The sequence below is a fragment of the Delphinapterus leucas genome, chromosome 15, assembly GCF_059928025.1.
Source record: "Delphinapterus leucas isolate spDelLeu-1000000601 "Yukka" chromosome 15, BTC_Dleu_Yukka2, whole genome shotgun sequence".
NCBI lineage: Eukaryota > Metazoa > Chordata > Mammalia > Artiodactyla > Monodontidae > Delphinapterus > Delphinapterus leucas.
In genome coordinates this window covers 83,751,856-83,774,913 of record NC_143143.1, presented here as the reverse complement: position 1 = coordinate 83,774,913, position 23,058 = coordinate 83,751,856, and the positions used below count along the sequence as shown (strand labels likewise).

General features: G+C 44.8%; 2 protein-coding genes across 5 annotated transcripts in view; one reads left to right on the top strand and one right to left on the bottom strand.

Annotated features, from left to right (window-relative positions):
- The window catches only part of RAB22A (RAB22A, member RAS oncogene family), a 53,230-nt gene extending 51,287 nt beyond the window's left edge, over positions 1-1,943 (bottom strand). For 3 of the 4 annotated variants that reach the window (XM_089897104.1, XM_089897105.1, XM_089897106.1), the window contains exon 1: positions 697-776. Coding sequence is in view for 1 of the 4 variants with exons in the window: in XM_022597445.3 (XP_022453153.1) it covers positions 697-776; positions 1,794-1,829 (116 nt within the window). In the remaining 3 variants the exon portion in view is untranslated. Of the gene's footprint in view, positions 1-696; positions 777-1,793 lie in introns of those variants that run through there. The other variant, XM_022597445.3, reaches the window with a different exon arrangement.
- The window catches only part of LOC111186807 (serine/threonine-protein phosphatase 4 regulatory subunit 1), a 67,143-nt gene continuing 45,912 nt past the window's right edge, over positions 1,828-23,058 (top strand). The window contains 2 exon segments of the mRNA XM_089895442.1: positions 1,828-2,005; positions 2,118-2,282. Of these exon segments, the coding sequence (XP_089751568.1) occupies positions 1,828-2,005; positions 2,118-2,282 (343 nt within the window).

Genomic DNA, 23,058 nt, shown 5'->3' with positions numbered 1-23,058 from the left:
GGAAGAAACCCCTCGACTGGGGCTTTGCATAGTAGCTATCTAGTCTTACAAGCCTGACAAAGTATTAACACCCACGAAACACAACTTCTCACAGAGAAAGTATTAATATTATGATATTTAAACAGCCTGAAAAGTTTTCTCACAGAGTCGGAAACCGACAGCCAGTCAATTTCACTTATTCTAAGACCCAGATACCCGGAAAAAAGCTTCCATTTTGACATTAATTTGTTAATTCTTTACTGCTACTGGAACGTGTAGGTAGCAGTGCTGGAACGTGTGAGAAGGGTTTGGACCTCAAACTATTTTTTACGAAGAACTACAGCCACCTAAAATATCTTTTAGGTGACATGCTGGGGGAAATAAAAGTATTAGGGCCTGTTTTCTTCTGCCTTATTTCAAGGCGTAATTGCTGTTACTATTCATAGATTGAAGGCTCTATGTATAGTCTAACAAGTAAAACTTTAATTCATACTTTCACTTTGAGGTTTTCATTCCTCACAAATCAAAAGACAATTTTCCTAAAACACATCAATCCTCACTCCACCATTTCAAGTTCTTCTAGAGATGATGGGAACCACTGTCTCCAAATTCACTAGAGTTTAAAATGGGGATGCCTAACCCCTGTAACACAGCCTTTATTTGAATGGACTTTTCAATACACCTTTAGATGCACATTCAATAAACTTGATCTCTTACCCTATTGTTGGGTTGATATTCGGATCAAAACTGTCTTCCACGAACCGCCACACAATACTTGATTTACCTACACCTGTATCCTGAAAGAGAATGAGAGGTGAAGAAGAAAAAGTTTTACCTGCTTGCATACACCAAAAACTACCTCGTGCCCTAAGTTCAGGATTTTGGGAAAATCATTCCAGATAGGTAAATTTTAGAAGTTAAGAAACACAAAAAAGGTTTTCATAAAAATTCAGTGGAGTAACTAGGAGATTTCAAAATGTATTGTAGGAGAGGGGTTCCAAGTTTTTAAGAGACAGGATCTTCTGAAAGATCCAAAGTTTCTGCTTACTGTGCAAAGTGACGAACTCACTTGCTTTATAATAAGTCTAAGTGAACTATGAACTCTTGAACTACTTCTGAGTAATCCCTGATAGATCCTAGCCCCACCCTATCTAGGAAGGGGGAAGACTAGTTATTGAAATCTTTTTCAGTCTTTAAAGCAGCAACTCAGGCAAGAGAGCATCAATTTCAGAAAGTATGCTCTGAAATAGCAAAGTTGCCTTGACAAGTCAGGAAGCTGAAGCTTCAAACTAGTCTTTGGGGCTTCCTGATTTGAATGTCCCCCCGCCCGCCCCAAGGAAAGTAACTCTGTGAGAAGTGTCAGAGGTATCCCACAAGTTCAAAAACACCAAGCAGATGGCAAAGGAGACTACTGCTGCTCGTAAAACCTAAAGACCTGTTACTGGCTGTACTTCGCAAGACTTGGCCAACTCCTAACTAGTACCTGGGGAAGCTATTTAAGAGCTGCTCTTAACCCAGATGCAATGGAGAGACAGGGAGGGCTCTTCACCCTTTGAGGGGCGGGAAGAGACCCTGGGCTCCAGGGAGGGACGAGGGGAAAGGTCCCTCCCGCCAGCAAAACCTTCAGGACAGTGCGGCCAGGTGGGCGGGACGGCCCGGGGGCGGGGGAAGGGGGGCTGGAAGGAGGGTCCCGGGGCAGGTAGGCGGCGTCCCGCACGGAGACTGAGAGAAGGGGCAAAGGGGACGTGGGCACGTCCGGGTCCCCGGCCCGCCCGGCCTCCCGCGGCCCTCCCAGCCGGCCCGCCGCCACTCACCCCCAGCAGACACACTTTGAGCTCCCTCAGCGCCATGGCCTGGGAGCCAGGGGCGCGGGCCCGCCGCCGCCCTAAGTTGAGAAGGGAGAGGCCCGGCCCAGTACGAGCATCCCCCAGCGCCGCCGCGGCACGGCCTAGCCCTGGCCGCGGGGCGCGTAGAGGCGGCGGCCGCCCGTTCGCCGGTCCTCGGCCTGGACCGTCCGTCACCAGCCGTGCGGGACCCGCCTCAGCAGCTGGGACGGTGCCGCGGGTTCCCAAGCGCCACCGCTTCCGCCATCTTGGGACGCCAGCCGGGTCACCTGACCTCCCCGCCCACCTCGGCAGCCACCTTCGCCGCGAGGGCGGGGCCGGCTGGCGCCGCGAGGCTCGAGGCGGGGGGCGGGGCCGCCGACGAGGGGCGGGACCCGAAGCCAGATATCCCCGCCTCTCTCCCTCTGGCCCCGCCCCTCGCGCGCCGGCCCCGCCTCCAGGCCCATTCCAAGATGGCGGGTGAGTGGGGCTGGACTCCCGGGGCGCCCCCTCCTCCCAAGCCGGGACCACCCCTCGAGGCCCGGGGACCGCCCCCGCCCGCCCCTGAGGCCGCCTGCCGCAGCCCCCTTGTAACTTCTTATGTGTCTCTTGGTTTTCAGGGATCCCCTAGTACTTTGTGGACTTGCAGGATGACTTAGACGATTGTAAGTAACAGTTCGGGCGTCCCGTCCCTCCCTGGGAACCTCTCATAGAGTTCGGGGTGCACGAAAGGCGGGGGTGGGACCTACGGGCTGGGCTCTCCGTGTTGGGCCCAGAATAGCGGGACCCCCAACTGCCTTAATCACTTGCGGCGGTCCCTCCTCACTGGGCGGGGCGGCCGAGGATGGGGAGGATTTTTGTTGCTGGGAAACTTCTGACTTCCTGTCACTTTCTTTCTCTTCCTCCTCCTCCTTCTCCTGCGGCGGCCCGGGAGGGGCGGGAGGGCTAGGCCCTCCTCCTAGTGATTCCGGTAGGAAGGAGGCGTGGCCACCTTGGGGGTCGGGGGCCTCCGCCCAGGGTCTCCACTTTTTAAGCTGGGACTTTTCAGAGTGTTGGGGAGTTTGGGAGGTCCGGCTCACCGTGTGGCCGGCCACAGACTCGCACAGACTTCTCCAGTGTCCTGGCCACAAGCCCAGCTCCGTTCTCATCCCTAGGAGCCCCTTGGGTGGGTATCCTTCACCTGTCCCTTCCTGCTCTTTCCTTTAGAATCACGTTAAGGACTGATGGCTGGGGAAGGTGTTCCTGGAAATGCAAGTTCGCATTTGTGGTGACTGAAGCATTTCCTTTCCATTCAACAAACATTTCTTGAGCACCTGCTGGTTCTGGGCCGGCCATGCGCGGAGCCCGGGGCCTACAAACTCGAACCCAAAACGGTGACGACTCTCAGGAAGCTCACAGTCCAGGGAGAGAGCCGACTTGTAAACAGATAATTACCAAACGCCGGGTTGCCTGCTCATGAAGGAGGCCTGTACAAACCATCACAATAGCCAACATGAATGGGGGCTTACTGTGCGCTTCCCTTCCCCATCTACAAGTTTCCTACTAACAAGAACTGGTGTTTACAGAAAACACCATAGGTCAGGCGCAGTTTAAACCCTTTATACACATTAGTTCTTTTAGAAGGAGGCAACTTTAGTAAAGTAGAATGACACTTGAAGGGGCCAATGTTTAGGAGCATGGGTCCTGAAGTCAGATGGCCAGAGGGTGAGGTCCTGAGCCACTGTTTACTGGCTGTGTGATCCTGGCCACGTCACTGTACCACTTGGAGCCTCATTGCCTCATCTGTAGAATGGGCATAATAGAAGTCCACCTCAAAAGGCTTCCACGCAGGTTAAATAATAAAAGGTTTAGCGTGAAGCCTTGTACATAGGACACGCTGGGTAAATATTATCCGCCATTATTATTGTTGTGATCATTATTCATAATTATTTCACACTGTGGGGCAAAGTACAGTGTTGGCCCCAGGTTTACAGAGCTGAATGTTTCGGCCAGCGGGCATCTTCGAATGGAAGGAATGTAGCCTTTCTCTTGATAAACAACAGTAAGCTGCTGTTAAGGCACCTCTCATTCATAGATTCGATATTTGGCCTGGCTGGAAAAGCTGATTTCTGGCTATATCAGTTATCTAACAAACCACCCCAAAACTCAGTGGCTTAAATCAACAGCATTTTGTTATTTCTAACAATTCTGTGCCTTGACTGGGTGATACAGAAGCTTCGTGTGTTCTCTGTGAACTCTGGGAAGATAAGAAGGTCCAAAATGGCTTTCCTCACGTGGCTCTTGGCCAGGAAATCTTCTGGGACTGCAGATCAGGGCCTCAGTTCTCTTCCAGGAGCTTCTTCCACTTGGCTAGCTTGGGCTTCTCACAGCGTGGTGACGGCAGGCATTTGGACCTCTTTTCTGGCAGCTAGCTTACTTTTGTCTTTTTTGTATATGTGTTCAAAAAGGAAGAGATTACATAGGAAAAAATAATTCTGATTTTCCTTTGGCCCTGTTTGTGCAAATATTGGGTGTTTGAGACTTGTGATAAAGAATGCCATAAATACTCTTTAGCAGACTGCTGAAGCCTCGTCCCAGTAAAGAAGAAAACCAGCATTGTGGCTCTGAACACACCCATGCCATGGGTAGGGCAACTCTGGGAGCCTCCTGGGGCTTCTTTTTTTGAGCAGGGGTGGGGGCTTCAGGGTGCTGTTCCTATGAAATTACAATATAATTGGTTAGATTAATAGCCATAATAGGAGGGCCTGTCCCCCCAGTAATTAATGCAGCCCTGGGTCCCACCTTTGCACTTTACTGGGGTGGTATTTGGGAGGCATTATCATGCTGTGATTGATAGCAAGAACCCTGAGGTCCTGTAACCCACTTCCTGCCTTTAGCTGAGTCAGTGTGAGCAGATCACTCACTCTGTTCACATTCTTCATCTGGAAAATGACATAAGAATTGGAGATGCTTCATAGGACTGATATGAGGATTAGATGAAACAATACACATAAAACATTTTAGCCTGGTGCCTGGTATAGAGTATTATATTCAGTGATTTTATTACTGTTATTATTTTAACGATCATCATTATTGCTAGGCACTCGTGTACGATTTTCTGATTCTGTGTTAAGGGCTGCTACTCTGTGAAGTAGGTGGGATTATTCCTGTTTTACAAATGATGAAACTGAGAATCAGAGAGGTTAACTAACTTATCCAGTATGGCACAGGTCATAAGTGATAGAACTAGCAACCAACTCTGTTCCTCTGAGTCTTGCTTTTTTTATTCCATCACACAGATTGACCTCACAAATATTCTTAAGCTAATGGCAAGAGCATGGATGTTGGTTGTGGTGGTTCTCCATCTGTTGTCCTTTTTGGGCATTTTTTGTCTAAACGATGGGATAACCGCTCCATTTAGGCTCTAAGTCACTTTGGGCAGGAACATAGGTCGTCCTTTTTTATCACTCAGTGTCCTCCATAATCTAGGTGTTCAATTAATGTCATTACTGGTAGTGATAATGGATGACGAGTCTTGTCCAATTTACTTTGTGATTTCTTGATTAAATTGGCTAACTTCAAAACAAAGCCGTAATGAAAGGCTGCCTTGTCTTTTAAAATCATTCAGAGTCTTCGGGTCATTGCAGCACAGAAAAGATTTAATTTTAGTGAATTAGCTTGCTGAAGCGATCTAAATTCCTTCTCTTGAGAGCAGAAAGTATGTGGGATGGTCTGGCACAGTGGTCCTGGTGGTGGATTGCACGTAGAAGGTGGAGCTGGATGCGTCTGTGCCTCAGGGGCTTAAAGTCCTGTGACTGTCTAGGTTGCTTAAAGCAGGTGGAGGCTGAAGAGGTATTACTCCTGGTAAGGTTTGCTTGGCCAATTGGAATTTAAGTGTGTGCCAGTGGTGGGTGAAAAAAAAGTGAGGGGAATCTGTTGCAGGTATAAAGAGACCTAAGAGACATATCAACAAAATACAATATGTGGTCATATTTGGATCCTTAGTTGAACAAATCAGCTATAAAAAGACATTATTGAGACAGTTGGGGGAAATTAAACTTGGGCTGGGTATTAGGTTATATTAAGAATCATTATTAATTTTGTCAGATGCGATAGTGGTGTCACAGTTTTATTCAAAGGAGAAGGACCTTATCTAACAGAAACAAATAAGCATTTATGGGTGAAATGATTTAATGTGTGAGGTCTGCTTTGAAAATGCTGCAACAAACAATAAATCATCAAAAAGTTGGGAAGAAGGATGAGTGGGAAAAATTGGCAGAATGTTTATACTTGTTGAAACTGGTTGCTAGGGGTGTGGGGTTTATTATACTATTCTATTTTTGCATGTGTTTGAAACTTTCCTTAATAGAAAGTTTTTAAAAATGAGATGAAAGTTTCATATATGATCAAACATCTACATGAAGAGTTTAAAGCTGGATTTCAATTCTGAAGTCAGCTGCCATGTTATTGTAAGATGGGTTTAGCTTCAAAAGACAGACTTGGAGAATCTATTCGTATTTGAGGGACTGTGTATTTCTTTTCAAATGTTTAGTTTTTGAGGTATCTATGAAAGAAGTTGGAAGAAGGTGTACTTCTGTTGATGAGAAAAGCTAGGTGCCAACAAATAATATCTGGACCTTTGTTGAAAATGGGATTAGCTAAATCAGAGGGATACAGATAGACTCTTTGAATCTTAATGCTAGAAGGAGTGGTGTATGTTCGAGCTTGAATAAAAGACATCCTCCAGAGCAGAATGCATTCCATTTCACCTGCCCACTTTAGTCCAGGTTTGTAAAAATGTTCTGCTTGAGGACCACAGCCAAGCAGAGAAAATAGATTAATTTTAGCCCCAAACCAAACCATTGAACCTTCTCTCTGAACTATTATATAAACTCAAATCAAAGATTGTCAATTTTTTTTTTTAAAGTAAAGACCTCCCTGTTGAGTGAAATAGTTTGAACAGGAACTTGAATGTGCTAATAGTTGGGAAATAGAACAAAATCCAGACATCAGACTATTCTCCAAGTCAGAGATGGGCAAATTTTTTTTTCTGTAAAGGATCAGATAGTAAACATTTTAGACTTTGCTGGGCAGAAGCCCTGCTATAACCACTCAAGTCTGCCACTGTAGCCTGGTAGCACTCACAGATACACATAAATGAATGAACATGGCTGTTTGCTAATAAAACTTTATTTATAAACACAGGGCTGGATTTGCCCCTCGGTTCTAAATCAAACTTGATTTCATTTTTGTTCCTTTTTTTGCGGGGGGGGGGGGGGGATTTTTTTTTTTTTTTAATTGAAGTGTAGTTGATTTACAATGTCGTGTTAGGCTCAGGTGTACAGCAAACTGATTCAGTTGTATATACATATATTTATATTCTTTTTATTATATATTTATTATATATATATTCTTTTTTCAGATTCTTTTTCCATTATAGGTTATTACAAGATATCGAGTATAGTTCCCTGTGCTCTACAGTAGGTCCTTCTTGGTTGGTTATCTCTTTTTTTTTTTTTTTTTTGCGGTATGTGGGCCTCTCACTGTTGTGGCCTCTCCCGTTGCGGAGCACAGGCTCCGGACGCGCAGGCTCAGCAGCCATGGCTCACGGGCCTAGCCACTCGGCAGCATGTGGGATCTTCCCAGACTGGGGCACGAACCCGTGTCCCCTGCATCGGCAGGCGGACTGTCAACCACTGCACCACCAGGGAAGTCCCGGTTATCTCTTTTATATTTAGTAGTGTATATATGTTAATCCCAAGCTCCTAACTTCTCTCTCCCCACTTTCCACTTTGGTATAACCATAAGTTTGTTTTTTATGCCTGTGAGTCTATGAGTCTGTTATGTAAATAAGTTCATTTGTATCATTTTTTTAGATTCCACAGATAAGTGGTATCATATATTTGTCTTTCTCTGAAACTTGATTTCATTCTGTCCGCACCCAGAAGTCTTGTTGATTAGCTGAGCCAACCTGAAAGGCTGCCTTTCCCACTGGGCTCAGTTTGAAGAGCTGACTTTTGCCGGCACAGACCCTGCTTTGTTGAGGAGCCCTTGACAAGTTGTTCAGCCTTCACATCTCCTTTTTCCTGTTGGTGTGTTGGGGATTAAAAGCATGCGCCTGTCTCCTCCCAACAGGATAAGGGTGAGCAAGGAACAAAAGAGTCAGCATGGTGTGGGCCGAGTCAACTGTGCTTCCTGGCTGATAACTGTAATGCATTTTACTTTTGTTTTTCTGTATTTTCCATTTCCTATGAGACAAACAGATGAACATTAGAGATTCCCTGAAATTGTCTCTGTTTAAAAAGAGAGTTTTATATGGCTTTCTACCTCACAAATGAAGATTTTTTTTTAAGCAGAAATTTTGCAACAAAACCTAGCTATGAAGGAGAAAGTGGTTTTGAGCTTCAAAACACCACTTAGCCTAATGAGGAAAAAAATAAGAGATGAGGGCAAGTGCTTGCTTTCCCTGTTTGGAAAGTCATTCATCCATGTAACAGATGTTTCTCCAGCTCCTCCCAGGCACCAGCCTGTGGGAGGCACCGGGGATAGAGGGATGAAGAACCCTGGGCTCCATCCCAGAGCTGCTCCCACCTAGAGGGAAGGTGCGCGTAGAGATGGCACAGATGGGAGGTGCCGGTTGAGTTGGGTCAGGCCAAGGAGGGCAATGGGTGAGTGACCTCAGTGAGAACTTTTCCAGTGCAGCCAGGGGCCAGAAGCCAGGCCAGAATGAGTGGCATCGGGAAGTTGAGGATATGTTGTCTGTAGTCCATGCATCGAGCACCCACTGTATTCCAGACACTGGCTGGCCATTGGGCATTTTGGGGAATGGTCATTGTTCTTGGGAGCTCCCAGTGTAGCGAGGAAAACAGACCCTTTTGAGAAGAAGCAGCTGGAGGGGTTGCTTTTCTTCCTGGATAAGAGAGCCCAGAACATCTTTGCATTATTTATATCTACTCTGACAACCTTAAAAAAAAAGAAAAAGGATTTGGATGGCCCAACCGTTCCACTCTTGGTTACTTGCCCACAAAACGTGAACACATATTTTCACAAAGACAGGGTCATAGTTGCACTCTTCTTAATAGTCGAAAACTGGAACCCACCCAAATGTCCATCGTGAGTAAAATGGATTATAAATGGTGGTTATGTTCACACGATGGAAAACTATGCAGTTATAAGAGTGAATTATCTACAGCGTCACACACATATGGATGAACTTCACAAACATAGTGGTTGGTGAAAGAAGCCAGACACAAAAGGGTAGAGACTGGATGATTCTGTTTACACAGAGTATGGAAACAAGCACAGCAATCTAGCTGATCTGATGTAGAAGGCAGGAGAGTGGTCCCCTTTGGGTAAGGCAGTAAGTGGGAGGGAGCATGGGGGGCTTTTGGAGATGCCGGTTAAATTGTCTTCCTTGAGCTGAGGACTGGTTTCACAGGCATGTTCAGTTAAAAAATTAGTCACGTGGAACACTTACTTTTTGTGTACTTTTCTGTGTGTATGGCATACTTCAGTTAAAAAAATAAGAATTGCTTTTTAAGATCAAGGCACAGGGGAGAGCATAACTGTGGATGGGGGGAAGGAGTCCGTGCAAAGGGGAAGATGGCAGAGAGCGGGAGGGGAGGGTGATGGCGGGGTTGGACCCTGTAAGACAGGCATGGAACTCCGTGCATCCGCGGAGGAGTTTGCTTCTTTCCAGAAGGAGGAAGGCGACCTTCCTGGCAGTTTGGCCAAGGCGGTCATTAGAAAAGTGGTGTAATGTTGGCCAGTATTGCTTGATTGTCTCAAATATTTTGAACAGTAGGAAAATAGAGCCCCCCACGCGCATACACTCACCCCAGGGGCTGTGGGTTTTGTTTTGCAACCTTTTTTTCCTTTTCGAATCTGCCTCAAGTCTGAGTGGAGAAGTCGCTGCATTTTTCAGTAGCGCTCTTCCATCCATCAGACTGTGTAGAGTCTGGCCCCCTCACCCACACCTCCTCCAGCTCTGTCCCCAGCTGGGTGGGTTGGCAGGAAAATTGAGATGTATAATATCACAGTGGAGCCCACGAGCGGCTTGGAGCTGCAGAGTGCTCGCCTATCAGGTGACCCGAGTCAGTGTTTCCCGTTGACCGTCAGTGTAAAAGTCAGAATCATAAATAATGACGGGTTTTGGAAGCCGTGATTAAAGCCACAAATCAAAGAGGAATTTCCATGTATGCATGGTATAGAAAGGACGGCTGCTCGTGAGCTGGGTCGGTCTTTTCAGCCAGCCCACTGCGTAATGCTAGTAATAACCATCAGTAGCCCTCAAAGATTTGTGATACAAAACGTTATGCACTGGACGGATCCGCTCATACAGGAGCTAATAAATCAGTGTGGGTCTTGTTAGAGAATGGCATTTATACAGGGAAAGTTTGCCTGCGCAGCTTGCCATTGAAATTTAGTTAAGTCAACAAAGACCTGCCGTGTGCAGGGGTCAGTTCCACCTTCCGCACCCCCCCCCCCAAGTCAGTGAAGAAGCAAGAACGTTCTTTATCTTTCACATGGGCTGGGTTTGTCTGGCGTAGCTTTTAGAAATAGTCCCAATTTAAGAATCTGCATTAGTATTTATAAGCCTGTTAGCAAGAAGGATGAAGCCACTTTAAATAATACATTAATGGATGGTTTACTCTAGTTTCCCCCCAAATCATATAAGGCCTTGCAGAGACTTAGTTATTGTTCATCGAAGAGTGGCTAATGAGAAGCGCTAAGAATTATCAATTACATAAGTTCTACATTAATACAGTTTTCTCTCTCTCTCTTTTTTTTTAAGTACACATTTTGCAAATAAGGCTAGACTCCTTCTCAGCCACCATCAACTAATCTTCTAACATTTTGAAGTGGACACAGACAGTGGGTCACATCTGTCATGTTTTCTCCCAACCATCGTCCCCTAGTGCTGTGTTAGAGACAGAATATTGGATTGTATGGATAATTGGGCTGGCCCAGGGTGGCGTATCTCACACAGAGTTATAGTGACAGGATGACATGTTGAATGGAGAATCGTAAATATTGGGAATGCCTGGAGAACGGATTCTTAATGAAAATGCTTGCCGGAATAGACGTGCTCTAACATTCTGCCTCCGTCTCTACCTCTGTTCATGTCTGGGCCAATAAAGTTATCTCACTGGACATGTTTTATTGTGTTTATTTTTTCTCACCTTTCCACTTCAGACCAGTTCTGGGGTGGCTGCTCAGCTAGGGCTTGGTGGCTTCGTGAGAAATCTCTGGCTTCCCGAACCCCTCAAAGGCAGCAGACAGCCAGTGCACTTCCCTCTGCTGTGTTCTTCCCTTCCTCTGGAATGTTCTTTTTCCCTTTCCCAGATCCTCTGTCTCTTCCTGTGTGGTAAACTCCTACTCGATCTTCAAGGCCCAGCTCAAATATCACTGCTGTTGTAGGGAAGCATCTCCCACCCCCTCCTTCCTCCTCCAAGCAGAGCTGGTCTCCTCCCTGTCTTGTTTATACCTGTACCCTATGGCTCTTGCCACCGGGGTGTTGTGGGTTGTTATGTGTGGGAAGATCTTTGTTCCCTTGGGAGCTTTTGGAGTCTGGGGACCATGCCTTTGTCATCTCTGAACCGCCAGTACTCTGTCGAATGTTGAGTTATGGTTTACTGTTGTCACCTGAAATTAACCCTGGTGGGTGGGGAGAGGACGTTTGAGATGGGTTTGCTGTTAACACGCCTTCTGTTTTTTGTACTAGATCTTCTGATCTTTTTTGTGATGCAAAATGACATGGAAAATTTCTTTTCTTTCTCTCTTTTTATTAGATCGTATCTATTGTACTTTGAACCTGTAAAGCACATTCACCTAACATTATACTTAAAGCGTTAATTCATACTTAGGCTGGTTTAAGACAGATTGGTGTCTTGTGAAGAGCACTGACACACAGGCGCGTGCTCAGGGTCCCCTGTGTGTTTTCGCCAGAGCAACCTCACCCAACTTATGTTGCGCCCCAGCCTGTTTTATTTATTTTTTATTTTTTTATGTATTTTTTTGGCTGTGTTGGGTCTTTGTTTCTGTGCGTGGGCTTTCTCTAGTTGCGGTGAGTCGGGGCTACTCTTCGTTGCGGTGCATGGGCTTCTCATTGCGATGGCTTCTCTTGTTGCAGAGCACAGGTTCTAGGCGCGCGGGCTTCGGTAGTTGTGGCTTGCAGGCTCAGTAGTTGTGGCTCGAGGGCTCTAGAGCGCAGGCTCAGTAGTTGTGGTGCACAGGCTTTGTTGCTCCGCAGCATGTGGGATCTTCCCGGACCAGGGCTCGAACCTATGTCCCCTGCATTGGCAGGCGGATTCTTAACCACTGTGCCACCAGGGAAGCCCCCCCCCGCCCCCCGCCTGTTTTAAATGATGACTCTACTGACAGTGTGCATGATGTTTGGTAGATAACCCCTGAGTAACCAGTTAGTGTTGAGGAGGATCTGGGAAAGTGAAAAACGTTTATTCCCCCACGGTTGTAGCTTCCAGAAACACATTTAATGAGGGAGGAGGTTTTTGTTTGTTCGCCTGTTTTTTACTTAGTCACCTAGCATCAGAATCAAAGGATAATAATTCTGTTGTACTTTGTAAACTGATCAGTATCTCATTGAAGTAGAGCCAGCCTCATCTTCAGTTGGGTGAGCTTAAGGCTACTGCTTCAGGACCCTCTGGTTTGGGTTGGATGGAGGTGAGCTTTATATCTTTTAGCTGGTTAGCTGGCTTTTTTAACTTGGACCATCCCCCTGGCCCTGAGATGCACCAGGGCCACGGGGACGTGGACCCTACGGTTCAGGGAGCATGTGGACACGTGGGTGTGCAGCTGGGGACAGGGTGCTGAGCAGAGGGTGTGGCAGGAGGGGCCCCTACCCCTGCAAGTCAAATCGCACTTCTCAGCCTTTCCCTTGCTGGTCTTTGTTAGGTTTAAGTTATTAGCCATTTTTGGTAAAGGGTCAGTGATGTCCTGTGCAAACTTGCCAGTGAAGCTCACACGTGGCAGGAACATAGAAGGCAGCTGCTGCCTGAAGTCCGTCATCGCGGAGACAGCAAATGAAGCGGATCAGGATCAGTATTGTTTCTAAAATATTTTAAGTGAGCCAAGAAGGCTTGAAGGTATTAGAGACTATTTTCTTAAGAAGGGTTTGCTTTTCTGTATTATGTTAAGCTTTCTTGAGTGGAGTAGGTAACTTTTTTTTTTTTCAAATGTAGGAAAATATAATGAAAAAATTTGAACAAGGCATTATTCATACGCTACCTCATGTTTCATTTCTAGCTTGAATGCTTAAGACTCCTGATGTGTGTGGATGACCTGGACTTGTGGATCCTCAGGATAATCGACTGCTCCTGATATCACCGTGTCCACAGACCGTTGTTCCTTATTCCGTGAATAGTTGCCTGTTTGCCCTCTTAGCAGTGGCTAGAAATGTAAATTCTAGATAATTCTTTCTGAGAGCAGGAGTTATTTTATGTGTTGCTGCCACTGCCAGGAGGCGCAGCAAGCTAGGCTGACAGATTTTTTTTTTTTTTTTTTTTGCGGTACGTGGGCCTCTCACCGCTGTGGCCTCCGCCGCTGCGGAGCACAGGCTCCGGACGCGCAGGCCCAGCGGCCATGGCTCACGGGCCCAGCCGCTCCGCGGCATGTGGGATCCTCCCAGACCGGGGCATGAACCTGTGTCCCCTGCATCGGCAGGCGGACTTTCAACCACTGCACCACCAGGGAAGCCCCTAGCCTGACAGATCTTTACCATTCATTCATTCATTCATTCAGCAGCTCTTACTGATAGCCTGCTGTGCACCAGGCATATCAAGGAGTCAGTAAAAGATTTTTGCCCTGGGTGCGATGGTGGAGGATTGGGGGGTGGACCCAGCTGATAAACAGTAGACGTGGGAAGAAAACGTTCTGTGTGTCAGAAGGTGATACATTCTCTGGAAAAATAGAAAAGTAGATCAGGGTACGGTGGGGTGTAGATGGGAGGCATGCAATTTCAAAATCAGGTAGTCAGGGTGGACCTCATTGAGAGGATGAGTGAGCAAAGCTTTTACTGAGAAGAAGGAAGTTATCAAAGAGGACATCTTGGGGAGCAGAGTTCTCGGCAGAGGGAAGTGCTGGGCTGTGTGATGGCCCTCAGCCGGGGAAGTGACTGGGGTCGTGGGGAAACAGCGAGGAGCTGCGTGGCTGGAGGAGAGGGCAGGGGTGGGCGATGAGGTCAGAGAGGCCAAAGGGGGCCAGGTCATTCCTGCTGACATGAAGCCCCTTCCCTTATGGGACCATCCACTCACCAGGGGCTGCTCAGGTAACACCTAGCTTTTATCTTCACAGTGGTTGTCAGCTGGGGACTTGTGGCAGTGTCTGGAGACGTTTTTGATTTTCACAAGGTGGGGAGAGGGTGCTCCTGGCATCTAGTGAGTTGGGGCCAGGAAGGCTGCGGAGTGCGCTGTAGTGCACAGAGCAGCCCGGCGTCGGGCTGTTGGAATGTGGTTCAAGGGCCAGTCGTGCTGAGACTCAGTAACTGCTCTGTTACATAGTTCATCAGCTCTTGATTGATTTAGTTTGTCTTTGAAGACTTAGTAACAGGGGAAGAGGTTATTAATCACGGTATCTGGTTAGAATACTGTCAGAGTCGACGTGGAAGAGCTGATGTTGATGCTGGCTGTTTTCATTCACTTTGTGGCAAGGGGCTCCAAATCTGCCTTGCATGTACATTTTAGTAAACTCTGGTGCTTTTATGGAGTAGCTCAAAAAATTTAACACATCATTTACGAGTAAATAGTAATAGTCTGACTGATAATCTCATCAATTTGGATTCAAGTAGGATTTTGAAAGGGGCCAGGATGTTGATCCACACAAAGGACAATGTTTACCTGTATTTGGAACTTGGAGTAAAAGATACTATTATTCACATATGAATGTGATGCTCTTAGTAGGGAATATTGTCCTTGGATTATACCAATCCAGTATTTTTCAGAAGTCTGTCATTTGTGTACCGCTTTTCCCATTTGTGCTGTATCTATATACCACCTGTATTTTTCTTTGTATCAAATAATTTCTTTTATTGAAACACATTTTGGGGAACTTGTATGAATTGCTCAACATGAAACTTAACCAAAATATCATAAGACAAAAGTAAAATCACATGATAAAATTCTAGGTAGACACAGTTGTCTGCGAAGGATTCTGAGTGTGAGCCCTGCTCTGTGTTCGAAAGGAAGATGAACCAGTTTTAGGGAAGTGTTGAAGACACGCTAGTCGAAATGAAACTTTCTTTGATGAATCAGAGAATTGAGAAGAGAATAACTTTCCTACTGTGTGGTTTAGTGATAGTTAATGTCCCTTCCCTGTGCCACACTGGGGGACGTGCCGTCCTGAGCTGTCCATAGTGAGGCCAGGTGACGGCTGTGCATTTGCAGACTCGCTGGTGAGGTCAGAGCTGCAGTTGGAGAGTATGTGACCAACCAGGGATGTAAAGGAGGCCGGTCCTCTTTGGCTCTGATTGGCCACCAGCGGTCTATTAATGCAGAACTCTCCCAGGGAGGTAGCCGTGTGATAAGCTGGTTCTTTGTTCCGTACAGCACTAAAATTGTAATTCCACTTCTTAAAACAAAAATCCCTGTAATTCAGATTTCTTAGTATTTCCAGTGAATTTTACATGTCTTTCTTCCCTCTGTCCCTCTTTACCTACTTAATATGAATCTCCAAAATTTAAATCTACTATATTCATCGTTAGGGTGGTGGAATACTTTTGAGGAACTCATGCGCTTTGTATTGGATGTTGAAATGTATTCATTTTATCGTAGCAGTTATGTGGTAGTCTTGACCTGCGTTCTGTCCTGAAACTAAGACCTCTCATTTTTGCAAGCAGAGGCGAATGAATTAATGTCTCGGTTTCTTAATAACTCGCTGTGCGTGCGGCTCCAGGTGGCTTTAGGCTAGTTGCTGCACCTCATGTTTCTTTTGGTGGAAGCTAGATTTTCTCAGCTTCTCAGGGGCTGTTAGACTCTCATGAATTGAATCCAGGTAGTCAAAGTCTTGGGAGACTGACTTCTATAGAAACTGCTATGTATTAAGTGTAGGCTGTGTACCAGGCGTCATGTGACGTGGTCCCAGGGCGTAAGGGCCTCCAAGTCTAGCCGTGGAGACAGAAGCAGTCTACTTAGAGTTAATAACGCACCACTTTACGTAAGATGTTGAAAACTGACAACTGTATAGTTCCGTTTCTTACCCTCCTACTTTATGTGGCCGTTTTTATTGCCTAGTACATCTACGTGTTATAAATTCTCCAATACGAAGTTATAAGTTTTGATTTGTATTGCTTTAAACCATTGTGTGTGTTTTGAAAAATCAGGAGGAAAAATAGTTTTTAAAACATTTACCCACATATTTACTGTTTCCAATGCTTTTGATTCCTTTTGAAGGTAAAGTTTCCAAGTGGTACCACTCCTCTTCCGCCCGTAGGACTTCACTGAGCATTTCTTTCAGTCCACATTTGCTGGCAATATTTAAAAGAGTGTGTTAAAAAATAAATTCTTAGTGTGTGTGCTTTTTTGGTTCCTTTTTAGTCTGACAGTGTCTTTCATTCATCTTTCTCCCTGAAAGATATTTCACCGGATGTCAAGTTCTAGATTGACGTTTTTTCTTTCAGTCCTTTAAAGGTGTGCTTCCACGGTCTTCTGCTTCCACTATTTCTGGTGAGGAGTCAGGGGACATTCAAATCATTACTCCTTGTACGTAATTTTTGTTTTTCTTTGCTGCTTTCAAGATTCTCTTTGGTTATCAGCGGTTTGACTGTGAGGTGTCTAAGTGTGGTTTTCTGTGTACCGTTGACTCTTGAAGAACTTGGACTTGAACTGTGCAGGCCCACTTATATACAGGTCTTTTTTCAGTAAGAAATACTTCAGTGCCACATGGTCTGTGGTTGGTTGAATCTGTGGATGCAAAGGAACCACGCATTTGGAGGACAGACTATAAGTTATACTTGGATTAACCCTGGTGTGGTTCAAGGGCCAACTGTGTTTATCTTCTTGAGGTTTGCTGAGACCCTTGATTTTATATATTTGTTTCTTTCACCGAGTTTGGGGAATTTTTGGCCATTGTTTTGTCATCTCCATTCTGTTAAGTCCGCTCAGTGAATTTTTAAATTTCAGATATTGTTTCAATTTTAGAATTTTTATTTCGTGTCTTTTTATAGTTAACATTTCTTTGCTGAGATTTCTTATCTTTTCACTCATTATAGGCATATTTTCTTTTATATCCATAGGCATTTTATAATAGTTGTTTTAAAATCCTTGTCTGTAATTCTAAAATTTTGATCCTTTCAATATGCTTTGATGTTTTTTAGCTAGTTCAAGTTTTCTGTTTCTATGTTTACTGAGTAATTTTGGAGTGTAACCTGGATATAGTGAATATTATGTGCTGTAAAAATCTCTGAATTCTGCTATATGCCTCCAAAGAGTGTTGATTTCTTTGTTCTGTTTTGTTTTATTTCAGTAGGCATTTAAATTGAAGTCCAACTGTTCCCACTGTCTCTCCTGTAGTGGATAGCACCCCAAATCTCATTTCAGTTCTCCTAGCCTCAGCTATGCTGGAGTTTACCACACAGGGGCATGGTTTAGGGGTCAAGCCAGAGTTTGGGCTGAGTTTAATACAAGGGCTTCCCCTCATATTCCCCCCCCACCCACCCAGCAACACACTTTCTAGTTGCTGTGGTTACCCTGAACTCTGGGGGGGTAGAAGCATAAAAAATACGAGTGACGTAATGCGCTCAGTGGCTCAGCCATAAGAACAGCAGCAGCTGACATTTCTAAAGCGCTTATGTGTGTCGCATGCTGCATCACTACATCTGGGCGTCCATCTACTGTCATTTAACCTACCCTGCAACAGTCACCGGAGGTAGGCATCCAGTTTACTAGAGTGAGAAACTGAGAATCAGAGAGGTGAGATATTCACCTGGAGTGTACCTTCTAAGAGGCAGAGCTGGATTTCAGAACCAGCTATTTCAACTCATACATTATGCCTCTGACGTCTTTTAAGTGCGAGGTCTGGGATTTAATCTTTAATTTTTCTTCATTTTCTTTAGATGCTTTTCTTTGCCGTTGGTGTTCTACAGTGCTTCTAAGTATGGATTTGTTATTAATCATACAGTTCAGGATTTGTACTTCTTCAAATTGAATATTCATCTTTTATATTCTGGAAAATTGTTAGCCATTATCTCTGAATATTGCCTCTTCCTATTTCACTAATCTGCCCTGGAATTCCTACTGGACTTGTCTTAGACCTTAGCATTCCATTCTTCATGTGCCTCAATTGCTGTCCCGTATTTTCCATCTCTTTAGTTCTCTGTGCAGTGTTCTGGGTGAGTTGTCAGATCAATCTGCCAGCTCGCTAACTCTCTCTTGAGCTGTGTCGAAACTGCTATTTGAGCCAGCTACTGAATTTTTAAATAAATTGTCTCTGTTTTTCATTTCTACTTGGTTCTTTTTCAAATGTGCCTGTTCCTCCCACCCCGCACTCTCCTCTCTTTTCATTACGGTGTCGACTTTAAAAATCCTATTCATTCTATGCATAATTCTTTGACAGTGTACTTCAGATTTTTTTCTAATACCTCTAATCTTGGGGTACACATTCTCATTTGTTGTGTCTGTTAACCCTTCCTCTTGATGGTTTGTAACCATGTATAGTGTGAAAATTTTTATTGCCTATTTATCTTCAGCAGGGGTTGTTTTATGAAGGTGCGTGCTTATTGGATTGTAAGTCTCTTTAGAACAGCTTGTTTGCTTCAGCAGGGATGCCTGGAATTGGAATAAATCTGGACAGTGATCCTCCCAGTTGCTCAGTATGAGGCGCCTACACTTTGCAAGTCGTGTAAATCTGGTCTCTACACCCATAGGTCATGCAAGGCTGTGGTTTTGATTTCTCAGGAGTGAGCGTCCTTTACCCTACTCCCACCTTAACTGTAGCCCCCTTTCCACAATTGTCTTATATTGGGGCTTGGTTTCAAATTCGCCACCGGTATTTTTTATCCCCGTATAAGCATCAGAAGTCTAGTGCCTTAGCCCTACCTGTATGTAGGTCTTTAATGTTGACCATAAGGTGTCAACTTCTGCTAAAGCAGTTGTTTCCTAGCAACACACAAGTGGTTTATCTTCCGGGGCTGTTGTGCTGATCTCTGCGGCTCCCTCCCCTTGCCTGGCCTCCTCACGCTTCCTGCTGGGCAGCTGAGAACCCTCCAGGCGGTCAGCCGCTGCCACCTCAGGGCTCTCCTTGTTTGTGACAAGGAGAGATCTTCTCTGGGAGATCCTAGTGCTGGGCTGCTTCTTGTCCAGTGCCTGGAAACTTTTGTTTCATTGATATTTTTCCTGGTTTTCTAGTTGTGTAAACCTTGCAGGTCTTTTACCTTCTCGGCTGGAAACGGAAGTCTCTCTCGCCTTCCTTCAGTTGCCTCGGAGGCCACAACCCTTGCCTTTGGCTTTGTTGTGCTTTCAGCCTTCATCTCAGTAGGTCTTTCTGCACATCTCTTGAAAGAGCGCTGGGCCAGAATGCAGAACATTTAGGTTCTAAGAATTGCAGTTTTTGCTGCTGGCTTTGGGGGCTCTGAATATAAAATGAGGGAATTTATCAAGGAATGTGCTAAGGTTCCTTCTTGCTTCTTTATGATTTTATATTATAACATTCTTTTTTAAAAACAAATTCAGTATTTTCATTCATTTAGGTTTCTTTTGGTGTTCCTTCACGGCACTACTTTTTATTGAGCACCTGTTACTTGTCAGGTATTATACTGGGTGCTGGGGCTACAGCCCCTCCGTGGAGCGGGCAGAGCTGCTGGGAGACAGACACGAGCAGCCACAAAAGCTGGTGCCAGCACCTCTGTGGCGGCGTCAGGACGGGAGAGCCACAGCTCCAGGAGAGGCTGTAGCCAGGGACTGGCCTTCCCCCAAAGGTCAGGGAAAGGCTCTTTTGGACAGTGACACCCAGGCTGGGGTAGGGCGTAGCGATTAAGGAGTGATAGTGTCCCAGGCAGTGGGAACAGCACGTACAAAATCATCGAGATGAAGGCTTTTGGTGCGTTTGAAGAACTAAGGGAACGCCACTGTGGCTGAATCCCGGGCAGGGAGGAGGGAGGGATTTCTTTGAAAATTAAGATTAAAATTTCGGTTTCCTTTCTGGCAGGACAGCATAGTGCAACATCTAGAGTCTGACTGTTTGCGTTCAGATTCTGACTCTGCCACTCTGTAGCTGCGTGACCTTCGGCAACCTTCTTAACCTCTCTGAGCTTCAATTCCCTTAACGGAAACATGGGCTAATATGGTTATTGTCAGGGTTTAGTGAACTACTGCTATACAGAAAGCTCTTAGCACAGTTCCTGGCCTATAGGAAGTAACCAATAAAGTTTAGTTATTATCCAATATTTTATGGCTTATGGCTTTTATTTCCATGTATATAGTTAGTGTAGTAGAATAATTAATGTTCTCTAATAACAATTATTCTTTTGTAGAATGAATTGCTAAGTTCTTTAGGTCTCTGATAAGCAGAGTTTTTTTTTTTTTTTTTTGCTGTACGCGGGCCTCTCACCGTTGTGGCCTCTCCCGTTGCGGAGCACAGGCTCTGGACGCGCAGGCTCAGCGGCCATGGCTCACGGGCCCAGCCGCTCCGCGGCATGTGGGATCCTCCCGGACCGGGGCACGAACCCGCGTCCCCTGCATCGGCAGGCGGACTCTTAACCACTGCGCCACCAGGGAAGCCCTGGCAGGCAGATTCTTAACCACTGCGCCACCAGGGAAGTCCCTCTTGAAGGGGTCATTAGTCTTGTAGAATTTTCCACATTCTGGATTTGGTGGTCATTATTCTCATGGTATAATTTCATGTGTTCTTTTGTTCTCTGTATTTTCTGTAAACTGAAAATTAAACTTGGAGACTTGATTAGATTCTGCTTCAATTTTCTTTTAAACAATACTTCATATGTTGTCTTGTGTACTTTGTATTACAAAACATCAGGAGGCAAGATCTGGTCGAGATGTTAGTATTGAGCAGTGGGCGCAGGTGTTCGATTCTTTCACTACAAAATTCCTTACCAACCTTTCTTCTAATGATTTTAATGGTCACAAATAATCACCGCTTAGATCTGTTATTTCATTGTCTGTTGGCAAGTGTCTGTGGAATCTGTAGTACGGCCCCATTTTCCATCCTGTTGTTGGCTCTGGTTGCCTTTTCTCTTTTTTTTCCCTAGATGATTCTAACCAGAGGATTATCAATTTTATTAGTTATTTTGAAGAATCAAGTTTTGTCTTTGAATTCCTCCGTTATATGTTCATTTTCTAGTTCAGTAATTTTTGCTCTAATCTGTATTATTTTCTTCCTTGGAGTTTTTTTTGGGGGGCGGAATTTAATTGCTGTTCTTTTTCTTACTTCTTGTGAGGAATGCTCAACATTTTACTTTCTTGGCCTTTCCTTTATAACATCTGCATTTTACATTTTAAGATTGCTATTAAGTACTATATTAAGTATTATAAATACTTAAATATTATATTAGTTGCATCCTCAAGTTCTGATAGGCAATATTTTCATTACCTTTTAGTACAGAGTATTTTTAACATCCATAATGATTTCTCCTTTGACCAATGAGTTATTTAGAAGTATGTTGATTAATTTAGAAATATTTGAAGATTTTCCAGGTATCTTTCTGTTATTTGATTCTTAGTTTAAGTCTTTTGTGGTCAGAGAACATACTTTGTATTATTTCTCTTCTTTACAAGTCGCTGAGATTTGTTTTATGGCTCAGAAATCTACTCTAACTTGTTGCATGTTTCATGTGCGCTTGAAAAGAACGTGCATCCCAACGTTTTTGGGTAGAGTATCCTATCAATGTCAACTTGGAAAGTTGTTTGAAACCATTATTCAGGTCTTGTCTATTCCTGTTTATTTTCTGTCTTCTTGTTCTGTCGATTACTGAGAGAGGAATGTTGGAATCTGTGACAATAATCATGGATTTATCTGTTTTTCTTTCAGTTCTAACAGTTTTCATTTTGTGTATTTCGAAGCTGTGTTCTTGGGTGTGTACACACTTAGTATTGCCCTGTGTTCTTGAATAAATTGATCTCTTGATCAGTGTGCAATGTCCCTCTTTATCTCTAGTCATATTCCTTTTTCTGAAGCTTACTATGTTTAATATTAATATATATACTCCCGCTTTCTCTTGATTAGTGTTTGTATGGTATATTTCTGCCCATACTTTTGTTTTTAACCTTCCTATGTCTTATATTTAAAGCCTGGTTATTGTAGAAAGCATATAGTTGGGTCTTGCTTTCTTATCCAGTTTAACAATCTGCCTTTTAATTTGAATGTTTAGCTCATTTACATTTGTTACTATTGATATGGTTCAGTTTAAATCTACTGTCTTGCACTTTGTTTTCTGTTTGTCTCAATTCTTCCTGGTATTTTCCTCTTTTCCTGCCTTTTTAAGAAAAATCGAATGAGTTTTGTTTTTTTTTTTTGCGGTACGCGGGCCTCTCACTGTTGTGGCCTCTCCCGTTGCGGAGCACAGGCTCCAGACGCACAGGCTCAGCGGCCATGGCTCACGGGCCCAGCCGCTCCGTGGCATGTGGGATCTTCCCGGACCGGGGCACGAACCCGTGTCCCCTGCATCGGCGGGCGGACTCTCAACCACTGCGCCACCAGGGAAGCCCTCAAATGAGTTTTTTAATAATTCCAATTAATCTCCACTATTGACTTATTAGTTATACCTCTTTTAAAATTTTTTATTGGTTGTTCTAGAGATTATAGTATATTCCTTTAGCTTATTCCAACTGTTCAAATAAAATTATTCCACTCTTCATGCAGCGCAGGATGCAGTATAAGAACCTTACAGCAGTGGACTTCTGTTTCCTCGCCCCCTATTGTCTTCCTGCATTTTACCTCTGCACAAGTTACAAACCCTACAATACCTTGTTACTATATTTGCTTCAGATAGTCAACTATCTTTCTAAAGCAACTAAAATGAGAAAAAAAAATATGTATATATATATATATATATATATACATATATATATATATATTTTTGGCGGTACGCGGGCCTCTCCCATTGTGGAGCACAGGCTCCAGACGCGCAGGCTCAGCGGCCATGGCTCACGGGCCCAGCCGCTCCGCGGCATGTGGGATCCTCCCGGACCGGGGCACGAACCCGCGTCCCCTGCATCGGCAGGCGGACTCTCAACCACTGCGCCACCAGGGAAGCCCTGGCAGGCAGATTCTTAACCACTGCGCCACCAGGGAAGTCCCTCTTGAAGGGGTCATT